Source organism: Anabas testudineus, chromosome 12 (genome assembly GCF_900324465.2).
Source record: "Anabas testudineus chromosome 12, fAnaTes1.2, whole genome shotgun sequence".
Taxonomy (NCBI): domain Eukaryota; kingdom Metazoa; phylum Chordata; class Actinopteri; order Anabantiformes; family Anabantidae; genus Anabas; species Anabas testudineus.
This window is the reverse complement of record NC_046621.1, coordinates 16,782,267-16,797,215: the sequence shown is the minus strand read 5'-3', so window position 1 is coordinate 16,797,215 and position 14,949 is coordinate 16,782,267. Positions and strand designations below refer to the sequence as shown.

The 14,949-nt window shown below is 40.6% G+C and overlaps 1 protein-coding gene across 1 annotated transcript in view; it reads left to right on the top strand.

Moving 5' to 3' along the window:
• The window catches only part of LOC113158956 (peroxidasin), a 43,280-nt gene extending 29,019 nt beyond the window's left edge, over positions 1-14,261 (top strand). The window contains exons 14-23 of the mRNA XM_026355361.1: positions 1,237-1,345; positions 2,670-2,827; positions 4,618-5,624; positions 5,963-6,459; positions 6,575-6,709; positions 6,980-7,188; positions 8,197-8,308; positions 8,797-8,926; positions 10,655-10,768; positions 11,674-14,261. Of these exons, the coding sequence (XP_026211146.1) occupies positions 1,237-1,345; positions 2,670-2,827; positions 4,618-5,624; positions 5,963-6,459; positions 6,575-6,709; positions 6,980-7,188; positions 8,197-8,308; positions 8,797-8,926; positions 10,655-10,768; positions 11,674-11,817 (2,615 nt within the window). The 3' untranslated portion in view covers positions 11,818-14,261. The remainder of the gene's footprint in view (positions 1-1,236; positions 1,346-2,669; positions 2,828-4,617; positions 5,625-5,962; positions 6,460-6,574; positions 6,710-6,979; positions 7,189-8,196; positions 8,309-8,796; positions 8,927-10,654; positions 10,769-11,673) is intronic.
• Positions 14,262-14,949: the final 688 nt, after the last annotated feature.

Here is a 14,949-nt window from a genome sequence, read left to right as displayed (position 1 = left end):
TCTGTGGTGGCCAGTCCATGTGTGAAAAGGATGTGTCATGCTCCACTCTTTCACATTTTGAGCCAGATGAATCCTGACATTATCATCTTGGAATATGTACGTGACATCAGGGAAGAAAGAATCCATAGATGGAACAACCTGGTCATTCAGTATGTTCAGGTAGTCTGCTGACCCTTATTCTTTAACAACACATAACGTTACTGAACCTGATCTGACCAACTGCAGCAACCCCAGATCATAGCACTGCCCTCATAGGTTGTACAGTAGACACTAGTCATGTTGGTAGCATTACTTCACCCGCCTCTCTTCTTACTCTGATGTGTATATCACTCAGGAACAGGGTAAATCTGGACTCATCAGACCACATGATCTTCTTTCATTTTACCGTTTTTAATACTTTTATCAATCTCCTTAGTTGTTTTTTGTTTTTTTTTTTGCTTGATTCATGCCAATAACTTGACCCTTCTGAAACAGATTAACATCTATTCCACGACCACAGGATGTGTCTTCAGACATGGTTGTTTAGAAATGAGAAGTGGCTCAGTGCATCAGTCAGGGTAAATTGTTGGCAGCTGAAACATAATCATACATGCAGTAATTATCCAATGGGATAGTTATTTGCTTAGTTAAATTCAGGTGGTGCCTTTTTTTTTTTTTTTTTTTTTTTTTTTTTTTTTTTTTGGACGGGCAGCGTATTTTGTAGATTCAGTGTAAATTGTTTTCACGGTAGCACACTGTCCACAAAGTAAGAAACCTGGTGTTCTTTTTGTCCAAGTCAGTCAGTAATATAGTCACACTCTGCTGTAGTGCTATCCAGATCCTATCAGTTCTTCACTGTGTTTGTTGGTGTTTCCTGCTGAGATTTGTCAGGTCAAACCACAGCACTCTGCTGGTGATCAATAAACTGCATCAATGTACTCAGTTATTGTTGGACTCTCTTAGTTCCCACGTCACAATGTCTCAATGTTTTCTGTGGCACGCTAAGATCAATGTGTGCCAGAAATGTTTTTACTTCACCTTCAGGAGGGAAAGTCACATACTGTACAGTATTCTGTTGGAACTTAGAAAAATTAATTCATTCAAGCACTATTTACTAAATGTACTGTAGTTTTTAATTCTTACATGTCTTTTATTTGCTACTAATTGAAGCACAAAATAGCATAAATCATTTTTAAAAATGTTTTTAAAACAGTTCATTGTGATTTTCTTTTTAAATTTGTCTCTGTCTCACAACAGTTCCTGCAGTCAGTCGAGAGGGAGATATCTTTGTGAGCACATCCATAGAGCAGGCCATCCGTAATGTGGACAGCGCTATTGAGTCCACAAGGAGACGTCTCTTTGATGGGTGAGATCTCAGAAACACACACCCCCACACTGGACTTGCAGTTATGCGATTCAGGGCATAGTTTACCCAAAAAATATGTTCTCCAAATCATTAGGCTGAGTGCCACCAGCCAGTGCTATTGATTATGCTTGCATTACTGTAGACTTGCCTTCAAGTCTACAATAGACTTGGTGGCAAGCCTTGTAGATTAAAAACAGAACTCTGTAGTTGTGTTTTTAAATGAAAATAAACTCTCAGTACGGCATTACACTTTAGGAATGTAAATCTCAATATGAAATACATTTTTGATAGTGATTGCAACTAAACAAATCAGAACACCAATCTGCAACATTATGTCATTACTTTGAACTAATTGAAATATGCAGCATTGTATGTTTAGTCCAGATTGATATTGTCAAATACATAATTATCTGGTCTCATGACAGCATGTTCTAACTCTGAGCTTTCATAGAAACTTTGTAGCCATTCCAAAGATTCAGAGCTGATGAGTTTCACATCAGAGTACTTTATACATTCTGCCTCAATTATTCTGACATCTGCAGTCAATATCTCTGACTGGTTACTAACAGCTTTTCATTATATCTTTACCAGTTTACCATACATCAGTTGTACATCAGAGTAATTATTTTGATTTGATTTGTTTATACAGTGAAGATTTCATTGCACTCTGTTGTAGTTGGCTTCAGTATAGCTCGTACGTGTTTCTATCCTGTTGTATGATTTGTCCAGCAGTTGTTTTTTTGCATTGACACACTGGAGAGAAGAAGGGAGGTTGTGCTCATTGTTGTAGTAGTTGTTGTTTTTTGTTTGTTTTGTTTTTTTAGCAAAAATGTTTTTTTGTTTTTGAGACATTTTTAATGCACAAGTTATAGAATTAGGTTAAATGCACATTAAAAAGAAACTAGCTGATAAGAAAAGAATCCACTGGTCTTCTGGAGTGAGAAGAAGAAGCAGCAGCATGGTTTTATACCTAAAAACATAGTAGAAGGCTTACAGTAGAGGAGATCCAACTCATGAATGTAATGACTTGCATCAGTTACTTATGTTTGTGTATGTTTTGTAGCTTCTCCTTGGTTGCTCTTTGATCAGCTCTGGCTGTAGCGAAGACATTTTCTGAAAAGTGTCAGAGAACACTGCCTCCTCTTTTTTGCACTCAAATGAGAAGAATGTAATTTGAACATCAGATTGCTTTTTTTTTATTTTGTCTTCATTACTTCCACAAGTTTTATTCCATGCATATTCCTTAGCTTCGATTGTTCTTCATGCCTCTTTTTTCTCTCCCACCTCCCTCAACATCCTGTCTCCTTATCCGTCATCCCTCCAGTCAGCCTCGTACCCCTGGAGAGTTGCTAGCTCTTTTCCGGTATCCACGTGACCCTTACACAGTGGAGCAGGCACGTGCTGGGGAGATCTTTGAGCAGACTCTTCTGCTCATCCAGAACCATGTCAACCAGGGTCTCATGGTCGACACCAATGGCACAGGTGAGAGACATCAGGCATAGTGTGTAAACTGATGAAATTAAATTGTTTCATTTATATATGCAACAAAAATTAATGTAAAACTTCATATTTAAGTTTTCTGGTTTGTGGATGCTTGTGACAATTAGAATCTCACATGCTTGCACTTAGTGATTTACATCACTTGTTGTTTTTCCACACAAACACTGCAAACCTAGAACAAAAAGCTGTTAGCACTGGCCTGTTAGAATTCAGGAACCCCTCAACCAAACAGAATTTGTAACAGAGTGTTACATCCTCACAGACATCTGGTGTTGGATCTGCACTGCTGCTTTCTGTCAGGGTGTGAACAACCTTGGAGAGCCTTTGGGAGTCTACTCTCTGGGTTAATGGTGTTGCAGGGTGGAGCCTTTGGCACACCACTGCTGGTGAATAACCACTTGAACAATTTAATGCTTCAAGGAAATGATTGCTATAATAGTTTGTATGCCATCAAGACAAAATAATTTTCAGGTTGTTTTTCTGTTTACTCAAGTTACATCTGTTATTTTTTCACAATTGAAGACGTACACAAAGTGACTAGAAAGAGAGGTTCTAATTGATGAAATTACATTTATTTTGAATTTGTCAGAGTAGTAGTCCAATTAGATCTTAGGACTGCACTAAACAACTTGCAAATTAATGGACACACTCATACCCACACGTCAACATAATGCTCGTAGATGTGGATTCAGGAGAAAGCAACAGTGAATTCCTTATTCACCACTCTGTGAATTGCTGTGTTATTGTGAGCACCATTGGACTGTGTTCAAGGTTTAATGTATGCCATTTTGTCTTAAGCACTGACTCTGTGACATAATCACAAGGGCAGCTGACGAGGATAAACACTTTTATTAGGCTCATGTCACACCACATGAAACTTAACCTGCAACCTTTTTTAAGATTTTTTTTGTTGGCGTAGATATTTTCTCAATTATGAATGCATGACACTGGGAGAACATACATAACACACACAGGAACAAATTTAGGTGGAAGTTAGTGTTGTAGGAAGAGACAGAGAAATAGAGCTCTGTGAAATAAGAACAAAGAGAGAGAGAGGAAGAGACAGTGTTTTCATTACTTATGTCAACAAGCAAGTGTTCATTGTTGCACTGGCCCCAAAACAAGCTAACAGAGAGATTTCTGCCTGTCAGCAGAAACAGATGTGCTGTTTTTATTGCATCTCTCCTTCATCTGGGAGTGCAGCACCACAATTTTATCTGTTGTCTTCACAATACACATGCATACACTTGTTGCTATGCATAACCATAACAACAGCGAAGACATCAGACACACACACATAATTACAAATTAATATGCAGCACATCTGTTCTTTGACATATCAAAGCAAGTCAAAGCAAGTTAGTCAAATCCTGCAACTCATACCCTCAGGACACAAAGGTGTTCCACTCTCAACAGCAGTAACTGTCCCAAAATAAAGATGTGTAATACATGCATGTTTATTATATTAACAAGCACTACATTACTGTTTAATGTGTCTTTTCATCAAGGATTGAAAATGAGAACATAAAAAAAAAAAAAAACGGCTGGATAGTGTGTGTGCGACCAGTGTACGAATCCTGGCTGAGGCCTACCTCCTGTAGGGGTCCTTAGGCAAGACCTCATTAAGCTTACCTTGCCTTTTACCTTTTACCTTGTTCCTCACTTGTAAGTTACTTTGGATAAAAGCGTCTGCCAAATGACTAAGTGTAAAAATGTAAATATAATAAATATATATATAAAATATAAAATTAAAAAACTCTGCTTTTCCACAGCATTTCGCTACAATGACCTGGTCTCTCCTCGTTTCCTGGATATGATTGCCAACCTGTCAGGCTGTACAGCCCACAGGCGCATCAATAACTGCTCTGACATCTGCTTCCACCAGAAGTATCGCAGCCATGACGGCACCTGCAACAATCTGCAGCACCCGATGTGGGGTGCCTCACTCACTGCCTTTGAACGACTCCTGAAATCAGTCTATGACAATGGCTTTAATCTGCCTAGAGGTGCCACTGACCGGCTACACAACGGATACAGGTTGCCACTGCCAAGGTTGGTGTCCACCACAATGATTGGAACAGAAACCATCACTCCTGATGACCGCTACACTCACATGCTGATGCAGTGGGGTCAATTCCTTGACCACGATTTGGATGCAACAGTAATAGCCCTAAGCCAGTCACGGTTCTCTGATGGCCAGCTTTGTACTCAGGTCTGTACTAATGACCCACCATGCTTCCCAATCCATTTCCCACCCAATGACCCACGGCAGTTGCGGAGTGGCGCCCGCTGTATGTTCTTTGTGCGATCTAGCCCAGTGTGTGGCAGCGGGATGACATCTCTACTCATGAACAGCGTATATCCAAGAGAGCAAATCAACCAGATAACCTCTTACATTGATGCTTCAAATGTTTATGGCAGCTCCCAACATGAATCCGAAGAAATCAGAGATCTGGCCAGCCAAAGAGGTCTGCTCCGACAAGGTATCATACAGCGAACAGGGAAGCCGCTTCTGCCATTTGCCACTGGACCACCGACTGAGTGTATGAGAGATGAAAGTGAGAGTCCAATTCCATGTTTCTTAGCTGGAGACCACCGTGCAAATGAACAGCTTGGTTTGACTTCCATGCACACAGTATGGTTCAGGGAACACAACCGCATAGCCACAGAGCTACTGAGACTGAATCCTCACTGGGACGGGGACACCATCTACCATGAGGCCAGGAAAATAGTGGGGGCTCAAATGCAGCACATCACCTACAGTCACTGGTTGCCAAAGGTAACAGTCTAATGTTCTTTTGTTAAGTTGTGCTCCTATTTAGTCCAGTGGTACAATGATAAAGATAACAGCCTTCACTGGTTTCAGATGTGGACCGTGTGGTGTGTTTTTAAGATGAAAATTAGCTACTCATTCTCGTCTTTATTCATCATCGGAACAGAGAGTTCATTATAGTAGTTTTAAAATTATTTCTGTTACAATTTAGTCATTAAATAGACCTTTGTGAACAAGTTCTAATTTTCAACATTTTTGTTGACAAAATATCAGATTTATGCTACTATTTTAACTTCTGTCTCAAGATATTAATTAAAGAAAACATTCCTTTCCCCATTTCCTAGATACTGGGTGAAGCAGGCATGAAGATAATGGGGTCGTATGCAGGTTATGACCCTAATACTAATGCCGGCATCTTCAATTCTTTTGCCACTGCTGCTTTCCGCTTTGGGCACACTCTAATCAACCCAATACTCTATCGGTTAGATGAGGAATTCCAACCTATTCACCAGGGACACCTCTCGTTGCACCGGGCCTTCTTTTCCCCATTCCGCATTGTGAATGAGGGTGGAATTGATCCCATACTGCGTGGGCTCTTTGGCGTGGCTGGTAAAATGCGAGTTACCACACAGCTGCTGAATACAGAGCTGACAGAGAAATTGTTCTCTATGGCCCACGCTGTGGCTCTGGACCTTGCTGCTATGAATATTCAGAGAGGAAGGGACCATGGTATACCTTCATACAATGATTATAGGACGTTCTGCAACCTGACCTCAGCTCAGACATTTGATGATTTGAGGAATGAGATTAAGAATCCTCGTGTCAGAGAGAAATTACAGAGGTAATTATACAATCTAGATCTTTATTAATATTTTGAGATCTTGAGACAAGCATGTGGACAGTGGTCATACAGTTACCAGTTAAGTACCACCTAACTCTTTTTTACTGTATGGCAGGCTGTATGGCACTCCTCTGAACATTGATTTATTCCCTGCCCTAATGGTTGAAGATCTGGTCCCTGGCAGTAGATTGGGCCCAACCCTCATGTGCCTGCTGGCAACTCAGTTCAGACGTGTGCGGGATGGTGACAGGTACAGTAAGATCATAGCTAACCTTACCCCACCCCAACACATTGTCTGATGACTTGAAAGAACGCCTACAGTTCACCTTGTGAATCCTTATCTTCTTAAATACTGTTTTGTGACTATGCCATAGGAGTCATGTAAAATTCAAGCCATACTTTTCATTTGTACAACAACACCTGTACAATTTTTTCCCCATTATCAAATAAATGAGGGGTTCAGGGAATTTATTTGATTCTTTTATCCATCAATTCTTTTACTTGTCTTTGTCTTGTTCAGATTCTGGTATGAAAACCCTGGCGTATTCACTCCTGCCCAGCTGACCCAGTTGAAGCAAGCTTCTCTAGCACGGGTGCTCTGTAACAATGGAGATAACATTACACGCATCCAGCAGGACGTCTTCAGGGTGGCAGAGCTCCCCCATGGTTACAGCAGCTGTGACGACATGCCTCAGATTGACCTGCGCATGTGGCAGGACTGCTGTCAAGGTAATATTACTTCGTCATTTTGATTTCTGTTGTTCTTAGGTGAAAATATTTTGTGTACCCCATTAAATTTTTTTACCTGTTCAGTCTAGTGAATAGCTTGAAATGGCGTAATCTAAGGTACCAGATGAGCCATGCAGTGATTCTTTTAATTGAAGATTGATCATATAATTTTGAACTGTGTTGAATGGGCTTTAACTGTAAAAAATAATGAAATTTTTGCTTCACTGTCTTCGTGGCACTGTCATCTGTTTATTTTTTCACTGACACAATCTGGCCATTTACTGTCCACTACGAAACACACCACAGTCTCCCTACCTTTCTCCAAATATAATTAGCATCATGTTGGAAGTGTGGACTGACTTGAAACGGTACAGATAAAGATGCAGCCCTCCTAACTGCAGGACCTGGTGGCATTTATCTGTTTGTTATGGCCTGGTCCTCAACACAGCATGGCCTAAATATGTACTGGGGCGGAAGCAGGGGGGGGGGATTGTGAGGTGAGGACCAGCATGAATTTTTACAAAGTGAGGGCATTTTATCCAGTTCTCAATATGAGAAGGGTATTTAAAGAGCAATAAAGTTTTAGAGTGAGGCAGTTAGTTTTGATAGTTAGGGTAAAGCAGTAGTGATAAATACAAAATTTAAAGAGAGTAGATTAACATGGCCTATGCCTTTTCAGTAGGTGACTAGGGAATTATTAATGTTAATAAGTATCCTCATATTGCTATACAAAAATGTGTGTGTTTGTGTGAGAGTGAGTGTGTGCATAGGTGGTCCAATATATACCTTTGTGAAGTTGGGTGTCCATGTTAGTCACACAGAGGCACAAAGCTTGAGCTGAATGTTTGCAAGCTGACTGATAGTGAACCATTCAGGTTTCATTTTGTACAATTTGCTTAGTTCTTTCGTGTTTTTTCAAAATGCTGCATCAGTTGATGTAGAAATCCTTGCCTGCCCATCTGTGTAGGGCTCCCATTGAACTGTATTGTGTTGCGCTTTATCCACCAGACTGCAGAACCAAGGGTCAGTTCAATGCCTTGTCATACCACTTCAGGGGGCGGAGATCAGCTGAGCACAGCTACAAAGAGGATAAATCTGACTACAGCATCAAGGAGAACAGGTACCACAGAGCTGCAAACATCAATAACTGAAGTGTGAAAATTCATCAGAACATTGGTGAAGCCCATCACTTTATTCTGGTGCTGATTACAGTATTTACCCACTCGCCACTTCATTAGATGTATTAGGTATAAAATCTAATGCAATTTAATACGGCAGCTCTGCCATTTTACAAGGTTGTAATTTCTCAGTTTTTGTTTTGAAATGCTTAAGTGATGATTGTTTAGTTTAATGTAGATGTTGTGGGTGATTCAGTCGAACTGTAGTGCAATATATGTAGATGTGTTTCTAATGTTTCTAGCCTGTATGAAATAAATTAACAACAAAAAACATTGGAAACTCATGTTCTCTCATAATGGTTTCCTGTACAACTTTGTCGATTTCTCCAGCCACACTATTCAGTTACAACATTGACAATAGCTACATTTCTACTTTTGAATGGTAGTGTTTAAAGCCTAATCTAACCGAAAAAAATGTTTGTCCTTGCAGCCCAGTGGAGAAACCTGTTGAAAGCCTTGTAAATGCTACTCTGACCTCCAAAAAACACACTGAATCCTCAGTCAACTTCCAGGATTTTGTTTCCGACATGCAGAAGACAATTACAAGTTTACGGAAGCAGGTGTGTGTCTGTTTTTACACCCACAAAAATAGACTAGTATATTTTCAAGATAAAAAAAAACTGTATTAACCCCATTGGGGAAATTGTTTTGCCTTGTTACAGTTTCCCTCAACACAGACAGAAAGAAAGGGAACCAGAACCCTAACCCACACCAACACAAATACAGAATAACATCAACAAAGAAAACTCAGTATAAATACAGAATATGTAAGATATATAAAAATAGATGAATGAAAATGGGTCAATAATTATAGTCCAGGGTGGAATGACAACAGATATATGATAAGAAATTGTCCTAATTAATTCCCCCTCCCCTTACAGAGGGGGGAGGAAAAAGATTGATGGCCACAGGTAGAAAGGATCTCCTGTGACGTCCTGTGGAGAACTTAATGTTGATCAGTCTCTGGCTGAACATGCTCCTCTGTCCAGCAGCACACTGTGTAGTGGGTGGGAGGGATTGTCCAGCATTGAGAGTTGTTTGCACATTAAGTACACTACCAGGTATTTTTACTCAGATACCACCTCCACCTCCCCCTGTATAAGGAGAGGAGTGACAGGACTTCCAGAATACCTGTAGTCCATCACCAGCTCCTTTGTTTGACTGATGTTGAGTTGAAGATGGTTGAGTCCACACCAGTCCACAAAACTGTCCACCACTTCCTGGTACTCTGTGACGTCTCCACCCTGAATACTGAAAATCTGAGGTATACAGAGGAAGGAATACAGAACTGTCCCCTGTGGAGCACCTGTGCTCAGACACACAGTTCCCTGCCCTGTCAGACACACAGTTATGCAGGTGGACAAACTGGGGGTGGTTAGTAAGGTAGTCCATGATCCACAAAATCAGGCAACCTGCATGTTTTTTAATTCCTCTCCCAGCAGTGCAGGGTGTTGAATGCACTGGAGAAATCCAATTTACTGATGTGAAGTCAACCATCTTCAACTGAACATCAGTAAAACAAAGGAGCTGGTAATGGACTTCAGGAAATCTGGGAGTCCTGTCACTCCTCTCTATATACATTTATCAGGTCTGCTAATCTCCTTGTTTTCAGACATTATCTGTGTCTGTGTATTAGACTGCAGAATGCAGAGAGACCGTATCTGACAGTAATTTAAGCATCCAACGTGAACTGCCACTGGTACCTGAACATATTCAACAAATTCAGCTCTTGACACACGTTGTGTTTGTCTGTTTGCAGCAGGTGATAAATGACCACAGTGAAACATATAAACCCTAGTTCCTTGTCTAAAATTGATAATCCTATCCCCTTATCCATTTATCATTTAAAACAGTTAAGTCTAAATGTGTCTTGATGTCCTGAATTGCATGGACTCGTGCCCTGTCTGTTTAGGAAAACTATGCTGTAGAGTAACACACTGACACAGTTCAAACCCCTTACATACAGATATGTTTTCCATTTACATGAGCAGTACAGATAATTCCTCAGGATGGGGCCCAGGATTCTTTAGTGAGCTGCAGACATTTAAGTGCAGAGCTGTTGAGTAGTTATGAGTAGAAAGTTGAGAAGTTGGGTGGAGATATGGTTAGGTTTAAATGCTATAGAATGGTTCAGAATCACAATATTCCTCACGTGGTAGTTAATACTGTACAAAAAAAGAATAGTATGAAAATTCTGGTTTCATCTGGCTCATGTTTCAGAATACATGTTACAATGGTGCAAATGTCTTGTCAGTGTTCCTAGGAACTGAGGTATTGTTTCTTTGTAGATTAAGAAACTGGAAGCCCGTCTGAGCAAGACTGACTGCACTGACCGTGACGGACGTGAGCGAACAGATGGGGAGCGGTGGAAAAAGGACTCCTGCACCATATGTGAATGCACAGTAAGTTCAGGATATAAATCATAATCATAATCATACATGCACACAGTATCTAATACTGTCATTTTTCATACTCTGAGAAGCTGATCGTGTTTGACTGCAGGCTGTCCATCAGAACTTTTTTTTTCTCTCTGGCTGGAAATATTTCAAGTGTTCCTCCTCTTCCACCACCTCTTGGCAGTACCCTTCTCCTGGCACATTATCTGCCCACAGTGTGCATCCAGCACTTCTCTGCCTTTCATTCTTTATCTCTGACACTCTCTCAGTGCCAAATGCTGGCAGAGGTAATGGCAGTCGCATGCCAAAATTGACTGCCTCAGATCTTCAGTCCTTTGTTTCCATCCCACTTACCCTATGTTGCCATCTTTCCTACTCAGTTTATTTTGTCCTCCACATCTGATTACACACCTTTCTCTTTTGTTTTTCTCCTTGGCTTTCCTGAAACTGTCTTACTTCATTTTCCACAGCTCCATGTAATTAATTTGTTATAATAATTTAGTTTGGTAGGTATAAACATTGTCTTGGAAAGAACAATTAGGTCCAACACATCATGTTGTCACTCTGAAACACATTTCTTTATTTTTCTGTATGACCTCACAAAGCAATTTAATCTTTCTTTTCAGGGACAAGCTAATTTGTGATGCTTGTGTTCTGGCCAGGTCTCTGATTGATTTTACCTGGTTTAGTAAATGTTAAAGAGAGAGTAGAGAATAAACCTGTTAGTGTTTCTGTTACTGCCCGGTGCCAATCAGCAGCCTCCAGTTAGTCTGTTCTTGTTTTTAGGTTTTTTCCTTTGTTATATGTTGATGTCTTCATTGCAAGTGGTCAGTTTCCCCACAGTGATCATGAACATTTCTAGTTTTATATAATAAGTTAACTGACATATTGTCCCTTCTTTGTTCCCCCAGGACGGCCAGGTGACCTGCTTTGTGGAGTCTTGTCCACCAGCCGAGTGCAAACGGCCCGTCAAGCTAAAAGGTGCCTGCTGCCCTGTGTGCCTTGAGCAGGAAGATGTAGACAAGCAGCAAAAATCAGACACCCACAATGACTAACCCTCAGGTCCCCCCAGCAAACAACTCTAGTGTCTGAAAGTCAAATACTCACACAGACATCCAGAGAGAGGATGAGACACTTGAAGGTGTGCTGATCACCTTGATAGACCCAATAGCCTCAGTTTTTGTTTTGTTTCACTTTGTATTATTGTCCCTCGATCAGTGAAGGGGTTGACTTTTTTTTCGTTTTGGCTTCTTGCCCTTTCCAGGGCCAGCAGCTTGAGGCTTGGTTTGAAATCCTCTGGCAACAAGTCACTAAATGGATTTATTTCTGAACCGATAGGTGGGTGAGTGGATGAATGGGTGGATTGTAAACAAAACAGACAAACCTCTCCTCCTAACTTGGAGTCCACTGAAGTGTAAAAAACAGCCACTGTGTTTGCTCCCCTGCGACTAACACTTGGTGACAAAGCGCGGGGTCAGATGCCGTCGACATGCAAGGAAAGGGAAGTAGATTGAAGGGCGGCAGCCATTTTGTTATTCGATAAAAAATTCTCAGGTTAGAGATGCCGAAAACTGGTGCTATTCCCCCCTTTTTATTAATGATTTAATCTCTAAATACAGACCTTCGAAGTATTTTTTTTTGTATGCAAAGCAACCTTTAAACACTCAGTATATGCCTTTTAATAAAACATGATTGAGAGGATTGTTTTATTCAAATTAAAGACTTGATATGAATAGAGTTACTTCATCTTTTACTCCACGGTGCTTTATATCATGTTATGAATATGTTTTGTTTTGTTTTCTCTGCGTTTTGTTTTAAAATGCTTACATATGAAGATAATGTGAAGCCCTGCAAAAGTATTTGTATTGCAAAAACAATGTCTACTGATCACCACTCCTATGTCCGTGGGCAAATAGTTAGTTCACTTACAGATTATCTCTGCTCGCCTGTCCTGAACTTGAGGTGGAGCCATGTGGCAATTCCCATCACAGGACTCTGGATCCAGCTCTTGCGCTGCTGTGCTCTTTTTCCATGTTTCGTTTTGCTTTGAGAAAGCAGTGAAAGAATATCTTTTTTATCACTGTAGTGTTGTGAACTTTATCCCAGTATTTTTCCCAGTCTTTTAAAGCCAAATGGATGATTTAGTAGCTTTTAAAATTACATAAATGGTATGTGTCTGTCTATAAAACTATGTATGAATGTTGTAATGAGGTCATGGTTCAGCCTTTTGTACTGCTAACTCAACCAGAGCAGTATTCTCCTCATGTAGAGTCTTTAGTCCACAGACTACACTCAGCTGAAGGACTACTTCACTGCCCTTGCGGACCTGCCGCTCTCTAGCTCCAGTTTACACAAGGACACGTTTGCATGCATTCCTTTGTCGAGCAGCCACTTTGCCTCCACCTCTCCTCTCCACATTTTTTCCTCATGCGTGTTGAGTTTTTGAATGTTCCCCATTTGAGGACTGGCTCCAGTGTCGATGTAGGTTAGGAATGTGTGCGCTGTTCACTTTACGTTGCCATGTTAAAGGTTTTGAGACTGGGGTGACGTCATTTAGCAGAGCATGTGTGGTGCACTGGGTTCTCTAGCTCTCTGACCCTCATTCCACTGTAATGGAAGCCATATGAGAGGGAAGCAAGGGTAACGTTGGGGGAGGGATGATTGGGATACCGTGTCAATCAAAACAAGTCTTCACCATAGTGCTATTGTGAGACAGATTTATTCCACTGATTCCTGACAGATGTACTGTACTGCATGCACTGGTTCTCTTGGTTTAACATAGGTCATGTGTCTGTTTTCCTGTTTTGCTTTGCTGCTAATTGTGTTAAAGCACCCACAGCTGCAGTGTTCCTTTCCATTGTTTTCTTCATGTGCTAACATCCGGAGCAAGCATCTGTCACTAAACAGAATACTCAACACAGAATGTTCCCTTCAGGTTTCTAGATGGATTACAGGGATGGCAGTCGCACTGGTAAACTGTTATTATATCACATGTTTAAATGGACTGGACAGGTTTGCACATCAAACTGTGTTTACAGATGTGTATTTTTCCTCTCCTTCACTTTACTCTGACTGTGGCTTCTCCAACAATAGCAGCAACGTCAAGTGTCTCTGATTTTGACAGATTTTCTGATTGTCTTTCTGTCTCGGTAACAGGACAAAGCATTTTGGCTCGAGGTTTGGATGCCAAAGCACTGTGAGCTCTATTCATTACCAGTCTTTATATTCATATATCTGTTGTATTAGTTCATTTTAATTTTGTTTTGTCATTGTGGTTTCCTCTCTTCATTTCCCCTTTAAAAAACTCCCAACTGTTGATAGAATGCACTGCTCTGCAAGACTAAACATGCTTTACCTACACTGTGCCTTCACCGGTGGTCAGTGTAGATATAGTAGTACCTATCATGATATTTTTATTGTACGTTTGCCAAAGAATGGTTTGCACTGTAATGTATGCCTGTCAACCAGTAATAAATAAATAAGCCACATTTGAATTACAGTAACTTGTTGATGCCTGCTCCTTTTCAGGTCCTGTGTTTGGCAGAAGCTCACTGCTGAACAAAGGATGAGATCGACCTTAAATATGTGACCTGTCATCAACTCATTATTTGCTTCTAAACTCAGACATTTGGGGATTTTGGTTTTACTCATCACGATACAGCTGTTTGCGGTGAACATCAAATCAATCTAACAATGCAGCTTTGTTCTTTTGAAGTTAGTTTTCCCTGCTTTCCAGAGGGTGAATCCTAACGACTGATGATGCTGTGATGTTTCCTCTACCACAACTGTCATGTTCACGTTTGCATTTTTCTTTTTATTACCTTATCAGGCTACTTTAGTTTTGCAGGTATGACCAAATTCCCTTCAGCCTCAGGAGGTTTCACAAACATGTCACATTTATTGTTTAGGAATTTCAGCCATTTTGTGCAGAGTATGTTTTCAGGGGCTTAGAAGTATTTGGACAAAGTGACATAATTGTAGATATAGCCATAATTTTTAAGTCTGGAGCTCGTGGACATCACAGAATGGAGTTTCCTCTCTTTCTGCCTTCAGTCTAGTCTTCAGTCACTGAAAAGCTGCTCTGTTGGCTTGAGATCAGGTGACTAACTCGGCCATGTCTTTGCCATTCCAGGCTTGACTGTTGTTGAGATTACCAGTGTGTTTTTTTAAAGCATGTTTGAAACTGT